The 17824-nt window shown below is 37.4% G+C and overlaps 1 protein-coding gene across 4 annotated transcripts in view; it reads left to right on the top strand.

Annotated features, from left to right (window-relative positions):
* The window catches only part of LOC138333161 (adhesion G-protein coupled receptor V1-like), a 128907-nt gene that overhangs the window by 61527 nt on the left and 49556 nt on the right, over positions 1-17824 (top strand). For 3 of the 4 annotated variants that reach the window (XM_069281344.1, XM_069281341.1, XM_069281342.1), the window contains 25 exons: positions 138-222; positions 403-547; positions 991-1026; positions 2152-2293; positions 2795-3039; positions 3520-3704; positions 4532-4889; positions 5030-5176; positions 6491-6771; positions 7085-7350; positions 7649-7880; positions 8181-8385; positions 8703-8861; positions 9841-9988; positions 10298-10469; positions 10885-11014; positions 11190-11366; positions 11724-11963; positions 12338-12460; positions 13254-13421; positions 13692-14084; positions 14554-14748; positions 15153-15388; positions 15995-16140; positions 16485-16727. In XM_069281344.1, the coding sequence (XP_069137445.1) occupies positions 138-222; positions 403-547; positions 991-1026; positions 2152-2293; positions 2795-3039; positions 3520-3704; positions 4532-4889; positions 5030-5176; positions 6491-6771; positions 7085-7350; positions 7649-7880; positions 8181-8385; positions 8703-8861; positions 9841-9988; positions 10298-10469; positions 10885-11014; positions 11190-11366; positions 11724-11963; positions 12338-12460; positions 13254-13421; positions 13692-14084; positions 14554-14748; positions 15153-15388; positions 15995-16140; positions 16485-16727 (4857 nt within the window). The remainder of the gene's footprint in view (positions 1-137; positions 223-402; positions 548-990; positions 1027-2151; positions 2294-2794; positions 3040-3519; positions 3705-4531; positions 4890-5029; positions 5177-6490; positions 6772-7084; positions 7351-7648; positions 7881-8180; positions 8386-8702; positions 8862-9840; positions 9989-10297; positions 10470-10884; positions 11015-11189; positions 11367-11723; positions 11964-12337; positions 12461-13253; positions 13422-13691; positions 14085-14553; positions 14749-15152; positions 15389-15994; positions 16141-16484; positions 16728-17824) is intronic. The other variant, XM_069281343.1, reaches the window with a different exon arrangement.

Below are 17824 nucleotides of genomic sequence, written 5' to 3'. Positions count from 1 at the left end.
GTGTATGAATACTAATGCTCTCATGTATTTATCCAAAAAAATGTTTTATTTGTTTTATTTACATTTACATTACATTTACATTTTACCTGTGTGATCCTGACTTTAGTGTTTGGTTTAAACAATGTTTTACTTTGAAGCTGGACTTGGAACTGTTGCTCAAGTGATCATTGATGCTAACGATGGAACCAAAGGCGTCATCAAGTTTGCTAATGACTCTGTGCAGTAAGTTGTTTATTCCCTTGAATGGGACTCATAGTTATGAACTTAAGAAAAAAAAAGAGATATTGGATATTAAAAAAAAGAGATCTTGTATATTTTTGTGTATGTGTGATATCCATATGCTTTATTTATCTATTTTACAAAAGTATGAACTGTAAGTGCATTTATTTTGTGTTTTTGCAGTGTTAAAGTTGATGAGATAACCAAAAACATTTCCCTGAATGTGTTCCGCGACAAGGGAACATTTGGAGATGTGTCGGTTTTCTATTATGCTCAGAGCATCATGGAAGGGACAACCCAGGGCACAGACTATAGAATAATCCCTCAGGTAGGTTTGAGGGAATGTTCTTTGTACATATTATATATGATGGCAACAGGGTAATCAAGTCCAAATATTTTCACTCTTTTGGAATGATTTTTCACTTTTGCATGTGGATGATTTTAAACATGTTGTGCTGGTAAATTCACATCTTCAAGAAAGTCTTATTTTATCTCTTCTTTGATTTGAAAAGAAAATGAACAAAAATGAAAATTAAATGATAAAAATCCTCTCAGAGTCTCAACAGATTTTGTTTTAAATTAGTTAATAAGAATGAAATTTGCGTCTTAACTCAAAAAGAAGTATTGCCTCATAGGTATGTTTTATAGGTAACTGGTAATTTTGAGTTCCTGCATTACATATTTGATGTTAATATAGAGATGATGAAATGTAAGATCTAAACACATTGTATGTTGTCCTGTTTCACTTTTTATCATTTTATATTCACCCAGAATGAAACAGAAATACCACCTCAACATTTGGCCCAGGTAACTGGATTCCCTGTGGTAACCGCTATCCAAATGACATAGTGCTCCCAATAACCTTCATAGTCTGTAGAAGTTATTCTTTCTTTTGTTACAAACTTTAGACTGATACAGAGTGGTTACTTTGGTAACAAAAATATATATGTTAGTGCCCTTTAGTAGACTGGTATTACCATGATTACAACCCTAAAGCAGACTGATGTAACCTTGGTGACAACTAAAAATGCAATCAAAACTTGCTACTATATGGTAACAAACCTAGTACTGTTATTTTTCGGTACATACAAAAAGTAGAGTAATATTACCATATTTAAAAACCTAGCTAATTCTGACTTATAGCCTTGGCTATGACCAAAACACTGGCAAAAATGTTCAAAAGTCAGACTGACATTCTCGGTACAGACTGGTCACTCTGGTTATGACCCAAAACACAGACTGTTATTACCATGACTACCACTCAAACTCTGGTAACCTAGGTTACAAACAACCTTGGTGATGGTACTCTAGACTTTCACATGCATGTTGGATGTATTTGTTGTTTCACAATCTTATTCTTATTTGAATTCAGGATTTAGGTACATATGTAGTGGTGATGGAATTGCTTACTTCAGGTATGATTTTGTTGTGTGATACTGTGTTTCGAATAACCTCTATGATACCATAAAAAGAATGATCACAAATGTTATTTCAATGGGTATGGATGTTGAAGACTTTAAGACTTATTTCACTGTTCATTGGAATATGGAAAATAAAAGTTTTTTTCATTTATTTTGCTTTATAAAATTGTCTGTATCCAATGGATTTGCATAAGTTTGTTATCTATTAAGACCAGTATTTTCTTTATAAAAGTAATTTTCTCAGACATTAAAAAATCGGAAACATTCTGATTAAAGTGAATTGGTGGCTTCCTTGTTAGCGTTTTTTTATAAACAGATATGATAGAACCTAGTTCTCAAAAACTCAAAAAGTTTGTCTTCACAAAAATCTTTTCTCAACTTTCTTTCAAACACTCTTGACAGCTCCAAATATTAGCATATTATCAACAGCTTTTAACTTTTTTCAGTAAATATTTACTGAAGTAAATAGTATGTTCTCAGAACATTAAGATCGTGTCTGACCTCTGTGTAGGAGCTGTTCTTTGCCAAGGGAGAATCAAACAAGATGATCATTTTAGAAATACTCGATGACGATATACCCGAACCAGACGAGACCTTCGAGGTGATCCTCTCTAACCCTACAAATGGACTACAAATGGGAAACGAAAGTAGAGGTGAGGTGTAATTCCCTAAAGCTACTCACTAAATGAGAAAATTGAACTTAAGCCGTAATTTCTCGCAATCTGGCTTTCGAGCTATACAAGTTTTAACCATTTCTCTATATATTTCATGGATCAAATTTTTCTCCAGCGAAAACATGAAAGTATTATACATCCGGAAGTAACCTACTATACAATACCATTACAATACTGTAAATCATCTTTATTTTGTGTACAATTTTATTTTGCAATTTTATGGTTTTACTGAAAGGTACATCGGGTTACTTGGACTAATTCATATACCACGTGATACCTGATAACATTTGTGTATGGCCAGTATCTCCAGTGGTGATGTGGGATATCACCTCTTAACGTCATTCCGTCACCAATAGAAACAACAGTCCCGCACAAACGTTATCAGGCATCACATGGTAGGTGAATTAGTCCCATTTTAATTTTTAAGTGTATACAAGTGTTCACATCAACATTTTATTTCGGAATATTTTGTATTTACAGCCACTGTAACAATAATGGGCAATGATGGATCTAGTGGGATAGTGTCATTTGATACAGATGCCAGTATGATGATCGAGGAAGCAGGGACAGACAACTCCTCCAACAGTGTTGCCAGACTGAAGGTTGTCCGAGGTCCAGGAGTATATGGTGTGGTCAATGTTCCATTTGAAATAATTCCTGAGTTTCCAGGCAACACCAACGACCTTTCCCCTGTGAAAGGGTACGCTACTTTCCAGGACAAACAGGTATGGCACACATATATATTCCATTCAAGTTAATTCGTTGTAATGTGATCTATACTATTTCTATTGAATAATGAAATATGAAATTGTATAAATACTGTTTGGTGAATTAGCGTAGATTTCAAAAAGTCAGAAAATATTTTGGATCTGATACAAACTTTTTATTTGTAATTACAATGCAAGGAGATTCTTAAATGATGTGAGCTGAATACAATTAGTCCCACATTCCATGTGAGAAAGCAAAAGATGATGTTATAATCATCCGTCAATAGAAGTAATCTCTGGTAATCATACTTTACTTACGTCTTTACGGTTTCATGAAAATGATGTACTGTATTTGATTTCAAAACGTGCACAATCAATTTTGTTGTCCTGTGAAAGGAAGATAACACAAAGATATTGTAAGACTGCAAAATGTAAACATAACAACAAAATAACAAGGTACTTGTGTATATTACTATATATATCCATTCTGTGTTTTAGAGTGCCGTGTACATTGAGTTGATGGCATTAGATGACAGTGAGCCTGAGCAGGCTGAGAGGTTTACTGTTAGACTGAAGGAGACAGACAACGGTGCTGTACTGGGCCGGTACCTACAGAGGATGGTCATCATCAACCCTAACGACTCGCCTAATGGTCTGATACAGCTGTACATCAGGGGAACCAGGTAAGTCTGATCATCAACCCTAACGACTCACCTAATGGTCTGATACAGCTGTACATCAGGGGTACCAGGTAAGTCTGATCACCAACCCTAACGACTCACCTAATGGTCTGATACAGCTGTACATCAGGGGTACCAGGTAAGTCTGATCACCAACCCTAACGACTTACCCAACGGACTAATACAGCTGTACATCAGGGGTACCAGGTAAGTCTGATCACCCACCCTAACGATTCACCCAACGGTCTGATACAGCTGTACATCAGGGGTACCAGGTAAGTCGGATCACCAACTCTTAACGACTCACCCTACGGTCTGATACAGCTGTACATCAGGGGTACCAGGTAAGTCGGATCACCAACTCTAACGACTCGCCCAACGGTGTGATACAGCTGTACATCATGGGTACCAGGTAAGCCGGATCACCCACCCTAACGACTCACCCAACGGTCTGATACAGCTTTACATCAGGGGTACCAGGTAAGTCTGATCACCAACCCTAACGACTCACCCAATGGTCTGATACAGCTGTACATCAGGGGTACCAGGTAAGTCTGATCACCAACTCTAACGACTCACCCAACGGTCTGATACAGCTGTACATCAGGGGTACCAGGTAAGTCTGATCACCATCTCTAACGACTCACCCAACGGTCTGATACAGCTGTACATCATGGGTACCAGGTAAGTCAGATCACCCATCCTAACGACTTGCCCAACGGTCTGATACAGCTGTACATCAGAGGTACCAGGTAACCCTTCCAACTCTTACTATATAACTGATCCGTTTCTTGAAACCTTAGTGTAAGATGAATTTTTTTAAATTTCAGAAACAGCAGCATCTCAATGGATGAAAATATAGGTATAATATACATAGACGTAGAAAGGACTCAGGGAACTGACGGTACTGCGATGGTGGATGTCACGACCCGTCCTGACACGGCAGTCGTAGTCTCCGACCTCCACTCAGTGACCCTTGCCCCCTATCAGACAATCCCGACAACCCAGGTCCAGTCCTGGTACAGTTACACCATGAACGGGACGGAGTATCTACTGATGCTGACCAACTTCAGGGTCGGGGAACTCACTACGATGATCGGCAGTAATGGGTCGGCAGAGCCTGTTAATGTTGACCGTCTCTTCCAAACTACACTGTTTAAATGGAGAGGTCAACTTATACCAGTACAGGTAGGGACAATATAACATCTCTATATAGTAAAACATGTTGATAGCAAACATGATTTCAGCAACATCTTTCCCTATTAAATAGTGCCATGTACAATTTCTAACACCACATGAGATATTATGCATTAATTTTCATTCACCAGACTTTGGAAACAGATGCTGCCACAGCTGCGACCACCTTCACCATCAGCGGTCTCCATTACATGGTGGTGGCCAACCAAGGGAACATTCGCAGACATCAAACCAACTCTAGGATCTACAAGGTCAACGACAATGGCAGTCTATTTGTGGTAAGTTCATTAATTCAACAACAACAGTAGCCTCTTTTAGATGAATGAATCATATCAGCGAAAGCCTCTTTTTCAGGTCACCTGAGACGAATTCTCATGGTGACCGATTCTTATCGCCTTTTGTCTGTCGTCGTGCGTCGTGTGTCGATAAACTTTTTACATTTTCGACTTTTCCAAAACTGCTGAAGCAATTTCAATGAAATTTTTCACAAACCTTATAAGGCATAAAACTATTCAAAATCGGGAATTGTATGGTCCCCACCCCTCAGGTGGCTGTGGGAGAGGCCAAAAGGGGTAAAATTGACTAATATTTCAAAAATCTCTCCTCACAGATGTGGTAGAATCAAATACTCTTCATTGATAGAAAGGTCTCAAGGTCCTTTTCTCAAGGTCCTTTACAAAAATTAAGAATTATATCACCCTGGGGTCTCTCATTTCCCCCTGGGGAGGGGGTTAAGTTTACCATAGTTTAAATAGGGAAACACACTTTTGAGCATTATTCGGGCATTTGTAAAAGCAAATGAGTCAAATTTTGTCAAAATTATCAGCATGAGATGGCCATTGAATCCTATTAACAAATTTTCCATGACTGACCTTCAGGGGCCTTAGGGGCGGGGTCAAAAGGGGTTAAAACAGGTTAAAATTTCAAAAATCTTCTTCTGAAATTCTTGAATTGGTAGAATCAAATACTCTTTATAGATGGAAAGGTCTTAAGGTGTTGTATAAAACTGCGAATTATATCATCATGGGTCTCACGTTACCCCATGGGGAGGGGTCAAGTATTCTTTAGTTTATATAGGAAAAACACATTTATGAACATTTTTTGATTATTTCTCATAGGAAATGAGTCAAACTAGATTAGAGTTAATCAATAGCCTGAGATATAGAAGTTTAATATACATATCAGTCCTCGCTGACCCCCTGGGGGATCAGAGGGGCGGAAGGAAACAGGGTCAAAATGACTGAAATTTCAGTGAGTTCACAGGTTTCATAGAAGCAAATACTCTCCATAGATTAAAAAGTCAAATTTGTAAAATCACTGACCGACATCAAGGGCCAGTATATAGTATTTATATATCTTTGTTTTATTCTATATCTGTACTCAGGTGACTGTTAAGGCCCATGGACCTATTTTTGAGTCACCTTACCCAAAGGGTCATGATAACCTATTGCCATCGCGCGTCATGCATAAGACTATTTTATTCAAAAGCTTACACATTGACCCCAAAATTAAAATGGTTAGAAGAAACAGCAGTGAGAAGAAACAATATATTTCATTAAAGAACTCTGCTTTCAATGTCTTTATAATTTCAGCTACAAGATCTAGTAACGAAGGGTGCGAAGGACGTCAAGTTTTTCTCCTACAGTAACCAGCACTACTTGGTGTTCGCCAACTCGATTGACAATAATGGACTGACGGTGGTAGACGTTGATGTGTTTAAGTGGGAGCAGAACACCAAGATGTTTACAGCTTCGCCCTGGCAGTCCCTCAGTAACCTTGGCGCCCACGCTGTCGAGGTGTTCGAGGTGGAGGGGGTCATGTACATGGCAGTGGCCAACTACTACGACTCAGAGCGTAAAACATATATTGTGGAGTAAGTTCTGGACAAAAATCCTAATGAAATTTTGAGAACTTGTTTCAAAACTCCATGGGGGAAAATTCTCAGAATAGTTTATCTCATTCTGCCAAAGTTTAAAACATTTCAACTTCATTGTACCTGATGTTTCTTTAAAGACTTCCTGAGTGAAAAACTAAATCCATGAATAAAGTTTTCAGTATCAATACTGATTTCATTATTTGAATAAATTTTTTCCCCTGTTTGTATATGATAAATTACTCTAAAACAGCTTCTTCAGTATTTTTAAGGCTCTGGCACTTGATAACATGTATTTTTGATTTTTTCATAGTTCTATTGTGTACAAGTTTGGGACAGACGGAATGTTTGCAGAACATCAGCGGATGAGGACAGAGGGCGCTGTGGATGTCGCGTACTTGGCTGTGCGATCACTTCACCTATTGGTGTTTGGTAGTAACCGCGGTGACGCTATCAGTAGTCCGCAGACATCCACAGTGTACCGATGGGATTCGACAGCCCAGAGATTCTTCAGGGATGCTGACTTACAGACGTACAGAGTGGAGAGTCTCACCATGTTCCTTGGGGCTGATGATATGGGTATATATACCTGATATGGTAAACCCTATCAATGATGACACATGGTTAAGTTCAGCTTGATTAGGATGACAAAATAAACTATGAAAAAAAATTGATGTCACAAGTTCACTTGTTGACTTCTACTACAAAAAAAGTTTGATGATACATGCTTCTTCTTTTCCTTTTCAAACATTGAGGTTTGTATAGTTCTAAAGATTTGCTTTCTAATGTCTTCAAAGTTATCCAAATGAAGCTGGTTTGTGCAATGGCTAATAGTATTGATAAAAGAAAATTACTTCATTTTGTTTTCTTTTAACAGGATACTTACTAGTAGCCAATGGTATTGGGAACTCTGAGATGTTTTACTGGGACATACAAGACCAGCAGTTTGTGTCCATGTGGACCGGTCCCCCTGCCTTGAGTTTTCACCCCTGGATCATACCCCAGACTGCCGGTGCCCTAACACTCATGCTGGTAGCGGATATAGATCCACAGGCCTCCGCTACACTCTACCAGTTTATAAAGGTCAAGGACAGCGACTATGCACCAAGGTCAGTTACAAACAGCATTTCAAAATTTTATTTGATTTGATCATAATGATATATTAAAAGAGTATACGTAGAAATTAGTCTTATATATTAATAACATGAGGTTAAAATTGTTGGAGGCAGTTATGAAATGTTGTTTGGATAGTTTTACTGTTTAGGTTATCGTGATACCATACAGTCTCACAAGCATATGATGTCCTTCCATTAAAGCAGATTATTTGTACTCAAAGGTCATTTTCACAATTTTTGAAATATCAGTAATTGTTGATCATTATTCAATCTGGTCATTGCTTGGTATTATAGAACCATAACGATGACCTTTGAACCTGGCCACCGTATGCTACAGACCTCCGTGGTGATACTACAGGATAACGAACCTGAGGACACCGAGACCTTCTTTGTCTCTCTCACCAACCCATCAGGGGGAGCTGATATCGGCCCACAAAACACTCTCACCATCAACATCCTGTCCAATGACAACGCTCACGGCATCATCGAAATTGACATGGTGTGATTGCTTTTTCTCTTTTGTCTATAAATGTCGAAATTAGATTTATATTTGTTTTGGATTTGATCCATCATCGAAGACCAGATAACTCAATCTGTAGAGCATTTGGCTAGTCATCGGATGTCAGGGGTTGGAGCCCTGGTCTATCAACTTTTTCTAGAAATGAAGAACTATCACATGAACCTCTATTAAATTCTTACTATAAAATCAATTTTATTTTAATCCTAATGGCATTTCATTAAAATCAAAGCTTTTTTTGCTGTATGTTAAACAAATCTAGAAATTAAGTTGTTGAAATGCTTTGTTAATGTTGCTAGGATTCCCTCGAGGTACGAGTACAGGAGCTTGACGGCCGTGACAACACTATTCAAATCAACGTAAGGAGGAATCATGGGTATTTTGGCCGTGTGGTGATCAAGTGGGTGGCCTCTGGTGACCAGAATGGACTGAGTGACATCACACCACTACAAGGACAGGTGAGCACTTCAGATCTGTAAAACAGCTGGCTAAATATATATATAGGTGTATGCTTTAGTTCAAAGGTCTCATGTTCAATTCAAGGTAGGGACAATCTGTTCATCTCCTCATTTCTCTTCTTTATTTTTTCTCCTCTTTGCCAGTAAATAATGAGAAGTTTTTAGACGAAGTCTCAAGTGACCTATTCTAATCGCCTTTTGTCCGTTGTCGTGTATCGTTCGTCGTTTGTCGTGTGTCCCTAAACAATTTATATTTTTCTCCAAAACTGCTGAAGCCATTTCAGTGAAATTTTGCATAAACTTTCTAAGGCATAAGGCCAATCAATCTTGTGAATTATATGACCCCCATCCCCCAGGGGGCTGCGGGAGGGGCCAAAAGGGGTAAAATTGGCTAAAATCTCAAAAATCTTCTTCTCCACTCACAGATGTGGTAGAATCAAATACTCTTCATAAATAGAAAGGTCTCAAGTCTCTCTACAAAAATTGTGAATTATATCACCCTGGGGTCTCACGTTTCCCCCAGGGGAGGGGGTAAAGTTTACTATAGTTTATGTAGGAAAAACACATTTATGAACATTATTTGCTTATTTTTCATAGGAAATTAGTCAAACTGGGTTAGAATTATTAGCCTGAAATAGCACTTTAACACCATATCCATATTGGTCCTGGCTGACCCCGAGGGACCAGAGAGGCGGGGCCAAAAGGGGTCAAACTGTTAAAATTTCAAAAATCTTTTTTCTGAATTAACAGATTAGATGGAACCAAATACTCTTTATAGTTTAAAAAATCCAATTTATAAAACCACTGACTGGCTGCAAGGACTGATGGGCCAATATATAGTGTTTATATGTCTTTGTTTCATCCTGTATCTGAACTCAGGTGACCATTAAGGCCCATGATCCTCTTTTTATGTGAAGAATTTCTTTTATTTAATAGTTCTTTTCTCAAAGTCGACTTTGAAATGATAATTGTTTTTCAGCTTGAATACACCCATGGTCAGTCTATAGCTCAGATCAGTTTGACCATTCTGAATGATAATTTGGCTGAGCTCCCAGAGGTGACTTACATCAGACTAACAGAGGTCGTAGAGTCAGGGACGTCACTTCCTGGCCGAGGAGCTACAATAGGTTAGTGTTATTCTGTCTTTGCATATTACAGAGTAACCTCCCTTGTGGCTAGGTATCCGTAGCAATGTCATCATTTTGTGATCAAAAGTTGTGTTGCTTGTGTTAAAAATATGGTTTTATGCTTGCAAACCTGCAAGGGCAAATGCAAATACAGAGTAATGATAAGATGATTTTATTTGTTGAAGAACTGTTTTGCCTCCAAATATTTGCATACAAATCAATCTAAACTCAGAAATAGACATCAATACTAAACAGAATGTTAATCTACAACTTACATGTTTCACTAATTTGCCTTATTATCTCTGACAGGTGACAATAATGTGGCCACCATTATAGTACTGGCCAACGACTCGCCTTATGGAGTGGTGCTCTGGGAGCAAGGAGTGGTGTCTGTCAGTGAACCTAACAGTACTGACGTAACTGTGGTTGCCTACATCATCAGACAGCAAGGCATGATGGGAATGCTTCGAGTATCATACCAGTATGTGTATACTGCACTTATTGTATTCATTGACACAAACAAAACACTTGAAGTTTGAGATTATTTCTTGTGTTATTAAATCAAATAAGAATTTAAGTCCTTGAACTGACCCCGAGTTGTCCCCCTTTTGATGCACACTCTTAATAAAGGAAAGAATCGCAGTCGAAATGGATTTCTTAACCATAGACCAAAGGGTCGGCCTTTGGTGCGATGGGCATATGATATTATCCGTGTCCATCAAGTCCTTTCCTGTTGTGTCATGTCCCACCTTTGTTATACTGGGGCAAGGATATTGGTATTGAACAGACTTTTTTAGTTCTAATCGAAACTGATAGATTTCCGGTGTATATAAAGAAAATTAATGTTTTTGTTGAAATAACGTTTATATATCACATGATGACATTTTGTGTTTTAGGACCACAGCCAACACAGGGGTAGTAGTGGAAAAACGTGCTGTATCCGGGGACGATTTCGTCGCTAAGCAGAGTGTGGCAATCCTACAGGAGAATGCTACTAGAGTTCCCATAGAGATTGTTATCAAACAGGTGAAAGGTTATATATATATATATATAGTAATTGGAGATATACAATTAGTAGCCAATAAAGGTTATTCAAAGTTACAATACATCTTCCTAAATACAGAAGTGCTGGGGCAAAAGGTCAAAAGCTACATAAGGATAGACATTAAAGATACTAATATTGTTAATTTCTTCATTATAGGATGACCTTCCTGAAGGCGATGAATTTTTCCTGGTGAACATTACTGGTGTAACCTTAGCTGGACCAGCCCCACCCCCGGGGGCAGAGCCAAGTGTTCAAGTCCCTGGTAACCTCCTGTCCGTCACCATCAAGGAGAATGACAATGCCCGCGGGATTGTACAGTTCAATGTCACTACTGTAAGTTTCATATTTCTCTATTTAGGTATTACAGAGTTATCAGCCCTTGTGGTTGGTATTGATTGTTAGGTTGTCTTAATGTGAACATAGCATTATATTTGTCTGAAAAAATTGTGTAATTTTATAAAATTTTTGTAATTTTCACAGTTCTTCCCTGCATGAAATAACTGATGATCTGTAATATGTAATGACAGAGTAATATTGTGTTCAATACTTATTTAAATAGAGAGTGCAAAGATATTAAGTCTCTCACAGCATTTCAAAGTTACAAAATAAGAAAGATACAGATTATTTACAATTGTTTTCTAAGTAACTGTGAATATCTGTAAAATTAAAACCATTTACTGTACTTTTCAGAACATTGAAGGTCGGATTGATACTTATGAAGAGTTCGGGAAAAACACCTCGGTAAGGTTAAAGGTCAGTCGGACAGTGGGCGCACTCGGACCTATAACCATTACATGGCAGGGTGATCCAAGGGAGGCCAACATCCTGGACTTTTCTCCGTCCAGCGGAACTCTTCGACTGGAGGACGGACAAATGGATGGCTATATAACAATCTACATACTGGACGACACTATCTCTGAAGAAATGGAGGTACATTAGCCACTTAATTATCTACGTTATTTCTCTCTGTTGTCATGTAGGATTTGTATCCTGATGACAGGATCTGTACCTGGATACAGATCCTATACATGGGATATGTAAACGGGTACTAAAACAGGTCATATGTGATAAGTATCTGGATTAAAAATGGCCAAAGGATATGTATCCCACTGGTCAGAAGATTTGTGGGTGACGATTTGGATGACATTAAGATAAAGACAAAAGAGCTGAGGCTAGAAATTAGTGATCTAATGCTATACAGAATAAAGGATAACAAAATTTTAACTCTTGCTTTATTCAACACTTATCACCCCTGAAAATTAATTATTTCTAAAATTGGTCAATATTAGATTTTCACTTTGTAGACATTTGATGTGAAGCTGATAAGTAAGACTGGGGGATCAGAGTTTGGCCCCAACAGAAGTGTGAGAGTAGCTATCCTAAAGAACGACTCACCTAATGGTCTGTTTAGATTTGTAACATCGGAGGTAAGTTACTTCATCAGCTCTGTGTCCAATGAGAATCAATGTGTTATTGTTGCATCTAACTTCTGCTTTTCTGGTATACATTATATACTGTAAATCTACGAATGATGAGAAGCACATCCAAATTATGATACATCAAAAGACATGGGAGAGATTGATCATTTTGTATCGCAGCAAAGCATTTATGGTTCAAAATAGTTGTACAATGATTTTTTCAGTTTATAAATATTAGCCTTCTTGTCCCATAATTATCAGTTCAAGGGAGAAAGTATTCTACATATTGGAAAAATGTGTGGGTTTATCTTCGGAAAAATAATTGTGGGTTTAATTTTTGCTCAAAAGTTACCCTTGACAATGTTGAGATGATTTATCTTTCCAAATAAACCCATCTGGAAGTTTTTGAAGATGCTCCACCGCCAACAGAGCATAAACAGTGCTCATCATTTTAGCAATAATTGGTGTTTAATTGTGTATATATATATATCTTATTCATACAAAAAATAATGTAATGTAATTTGTAACAGTATTTCATTCCATATAGAACATAGTGTGTATAGTAAAATTAGAATCTCAAACATTTGAATGGAGGTAATGGCGTAAAGTAAGAAATTTTTATATGAAAAATAATAATTTGTCTGCTCCTTTTATTGATAGAGAAAAAATACCATTTGTCAGCGATGGAGCATCTTTAAATTTCATTGACAGTTATCTCCCTTACATTTAAATGTTTTATCTGTTCCACTATCACTTGCTGTTCTAAAGGCTCTAATATTCTTGCCAATGTGCCAACATTTAGGTCACAGTGAAAGAGTCAAGGTCAGTTGATGACCCTGAGGGTGAAGTGACCTTACAGATAGAAAGAGTTCAAGGGTCAGATGGTGTTGTCAATGTACAATGGAGACTGAGTGCTGAGGCTGTCAACGACTTTGATGATCCCCAGTCAGGCACCATACAATTTGCTCAGGTAAGTCATAATAAGTGTAGATAAATCATCGCTTACTAATTAACAATCTAGGAAATTGATAAATCCATGTAATTTATATGATAAAGATTTTATGATAGTATAGTATCTGATAAGTATTGAATTTCAGTTTCTTAACAATTCAGCAGATTTATATTTCTGCATTTAGAATGGCTAATTAAATCAATTTGCATATAAAAATCACATGAAATCACAACATTTGATATTAGAATAAATTTTGATCTAAACATTTAATTTTGAACTAATTAAAAGGGGAAAACCACAATGTCGGTTGTGCTGAGGACCAAGATGGATACAGTGTTAGAGGGCGAGGAGCGTTTCCGCATCTCCCTGGTAACTGCAGACAACAATGCCGATATCTCACATAGTCAGGGTGATGCTACTGTAATTATCTCACCTGATCCGGGGGCTAGTGGTACCATAAGTATTCTTCCTGAGTTCAGAAAAGTTTACATTGGAGAACCAGGAGAATCAAGTCCCAGCTACAATGGCCAGGTTCAGATTGTTGTCACAAGAGGACAGGGTATATTTGGGGCAATAGCTGTGACATGGTCGGTCACACCGAGGGAAATGTCAACTTTCCTGCAGTCTGAGGGTACAGTCCAGTTCTCTGACCTACAGCAGAAAGCAACTATCACATTACAGGTAGGTAGAATAAAAATAGTTTTTTTTTTATAATTGTCACATATATTCAGTGTATTTGAATATTGCGAAAATAAATCACCACATATTTTTTTTAAACATAGTTAAATTAGAATCAATGGAATCTAAATCAAAAAATTAAATTATCAGGAATAAGCTGAATATGGCAAAAAACTGTGAAATGAAATCACCATGAAATCAAATCACTGTGAAAATCAGTTGGTTTACAGAAACGGAAATTAACATATGGTTTCTAAGCCGAAGAATTATTTCACTGCAGAATTGTAACAAAACTTCAATCACATCTTAATTTTTCCATGTCACGTTAAGATTGCTATAGGAGTAATTCAGGATTCTCGATCCTATTGACTCATCAAAATACAGCTACTTTCAAACTTTGTGGAACAATGGCAATAATTTTGATTATTTAAGTATTTGAGTCCAGGTTTAGTTGAATGTTTGTATGTGGTAGGCCCAGGACGACACGAGAGCTGAACTACGGCAGGTCTACACTCTACAGATTAACTCAGCCACAGGTGGTGCTGTCATCAGTAATACCCCGGGGGAGTTCTCGGCCGACATCATATTCGTGGCGAGCGACTACCCCCATGGCCTGTTTGAGTTCACTTTACCAGAGACCATACTGGTGGAGGAGGATGCCATGACGGTGGGGACATTGTATTTTAAGAAATAAAAGAAATTTGATAATAGACATGATTATGTTTCTTTGTCTTTCATAAAGTTTGAAATAAAGAGACATTAAGGCAATAAATAAAGCCCAAATAGATTAGAGCAAAATATCAGTCTTCATTGACAAGTACCAAATAGAAGTAACTTTAATAAGTCTTTGCTTTTTTTTCCGAGGAATCTGGGTCTTCTTGTTACTAAACAATCACACTAAATTTACTTTAAAATCTTCAGAATGAAATCCTATTTAATATTAATTTTCAGCTGTAGCTTGATCATGTTTTTGATGCCTAAGAATGAGTGTGCTCTTGAGATATAGATCTATATAAAAAAAATTGTATTGATATCAAATGTTTATTTGACTGACATTTGTTCTGGTTGCAGTTCTCAGTGATGGTGGTCCGGCGGTCCGGCCTCGACAGTCAAGTAATGGTATCCTATACCACTACTCCAGGTACAGCCCAGAACATCCTGGATTTCTTCCCAGCGGCGGGGGCCTTGGAGTTCCAGCACGGAGAGGACACCAAGCTCATTTCTATAAGAGTTCAACAGGATGATGTGCCAGAAGGCCCAGAGATGTTCTACGTTAATCTCACCTCCACACGACTCCGAAATCCCAGGTAAAACATAACGCTAGCCATCTTGCCCTTCTCTCTATAGAGTTTAGGCAGAGATTCAGATTGAATGTGTTTATTGAAGCAAATAATGTCTATCTCCATAGTCTGCTCATAATCTTCGCTTATTGCAATCTTGTGGTTTTCAATATGTTTGTGTCAAAATACCAAAACAACTTGGGTAAAGAATGATTTACCATCAATTAGTCCTACCTAAGTTCAGGTGATTGTGACGGCATATTTTGACATGATTTTTGTAACATCACAATGACCGGAAGGTGGGACTACTCGACAGTAAATCTTACTTTATAACCCACGTTGTTATGGTATCTCAAAACCCATGTACTGCACTGTATTAATGCGTACTAAAATTTTAGAAGTTTACGAAAATGTTTGTTGCCTAAATTATAAGGATACATTTCTAGAACATATAAGTGATACAAACATTTTTGTGTTGCATTTCCATTGTATGGCATTTTTATAAACATAAAATCATATTGATTTTATCTCTAGTCTTTGATCCTACATCAGAACCAGGCTGCTTTCTGCACATTTTAAGTCTATTATTTTACTTTTTTGACATTACTTAATACAAACTGTATAACGTTTCAGCAGTAACAACTACACTAAGATCGGAGATCTTCAATTGGACATGGCCCCAGCCATTGGGTCTGTCAATGTTAAAACCATCGTAATCAACAAGAACGATAACGCTGAGGGAACAATCCAGTTTGATTCCTCAGCTAAAGACATGTCCAGTAAGTTGTCCGGATAATGCTGAACTAAGATTATTTGAATACTGTTAATACCTCACTGCTTCAAAATATAAGAAAGAAATTTAAGTGATTGGAGTAAATATAAACAGTGTGTTCCCTAATTTAGTTCAACCTCAACTTCTGAGTATATGAAGGCATAGCACATATTAATGGAACAAAATGGTATACAGATTTTTGTAATGTTGTGCGGCAATGTAATTAAGGTAGAAAATTCTCATTCACTTCTCGAAAGAAAATAATAAGACTAAATATAGCTCACAGAAAGCTTAAGTTATAAAGGATAGTCCAATGTTTTGATATCAATTTTGTTGCATATTCTTTTGAAGTTGTGGAAGAAATAGGGCTGGCCAAAATCCCTCTGGTGAGATTAGGAGGAAACTATGGCAAGCAAACGGTTCTCTTCTCAACCCAGAACACTACAGCCCTGGAGGGAATCGACTATAGTGTTCCACGACACGAGGTCGTAATGGAGCAGGGACAGACTCGAGCCACCATCAACATTACCGTCCATGACGACTCGGAGATGGAACACGCTGAGCATTTCAACATCATCCTCAATAGTATAGTGGGTATGTACCGCTACCAAGATTTTCTGTAAAGTTAGACACAATAGTAAATGGTTACCAACTTTGTTCAAATCAATGATCTTCATTCAAGATTAAAGATTGACTAGAACATTTTAACACCTCCTTAATAGCCAACAGATGAAAGAATTGGACAAAAGCATGCTAGGATTATAAGAGCTTTATGTCTTTTCAGTTAAATAACCTTAAACTTCATTCAAGGTGACATGAGTTAAATTGAGTGAAAACTTTTTAAATGGCCAGAATGATTAAAATCAGATGTATCAAAAGCGTGCAGGATGGAAATGCATCAATGTTTGCTGAAAGTTAGCAAATTATTTTGAAAGTCTTCTCAATAAAAAAGAGGTCTATAAAGAATTATTTTTGGCACATAGATTCCAAAGGTGAAGGACTATTGGGTTTGTTCAAGTGAATGACCATGACCTTTACTCATGTAGAGTTAAATATTGAGCCTGAAGCTGTATATGATTAGTAGATGGCTGGTAGGTCCATTGTTGTATTTCTGCTTTGTCATTGGCATCATCAACATCATGGAATACAATCATTACATGGTATCCGGATAAGTGGTTCGGTAAAGTACAATTTACTGGGGATTTGTCCTACTTTTCCGAGACTCCAGTGTTGAAATCTATGAATCAACTTGATTGTAATAAAGTTATCTATTGATGAAATGATTTTTAATGTCATTAAAACATCAAATCATTAATTCTTCCTTATATTAAGAGGAATATTGCTGAAAAAAGGGTTAATTTTATGAGGCTCTTCCAAAAACTTCAGAGTTTTCATAGGTAGCAGTTTGGTTTTTTTTCGTTGGGCGGGGGATATACAAATGGGTTCCGTCCGTCCGTCCGTCCGTCCGTCCGTCCGTCCGTCCGTCCGTACGAATGGTTTCCGGAGCATAACTCTAAAACCAGTAGAGATATTTCCACGAAACTTCATACACACATTGGTCTTATGGTCTAGTAGTGCCTTTTGCTATTTTAAGGTTTTCACGTTTTGTACTTTTTTCTGTAACCATAGAAACATTGCTGAAAATAGCAGATTTTTGTACCAGGTTCGTTTCCGGAGCATAACTCTAAAAC

Source organism: Argopecten irradians, chromosome 10 (genome assembly GCF_041381155.1).
Source record: "Argopecten irradians isolate NY chromosome 10, Ai_NY, whole genome shotgun sequence".
Taxonomy (NCBI): Eukaryota; Metazoa; Mollusca; class Bivalvia; order Pectinida; family Pectinidae; genus Argopecten; species Argopecten irradians.
The sequence above is the reverse complement of the archived record's forward strand: the minus strand, read 5'-3'. Positions and strand labels throughout refer to the sequence as shown.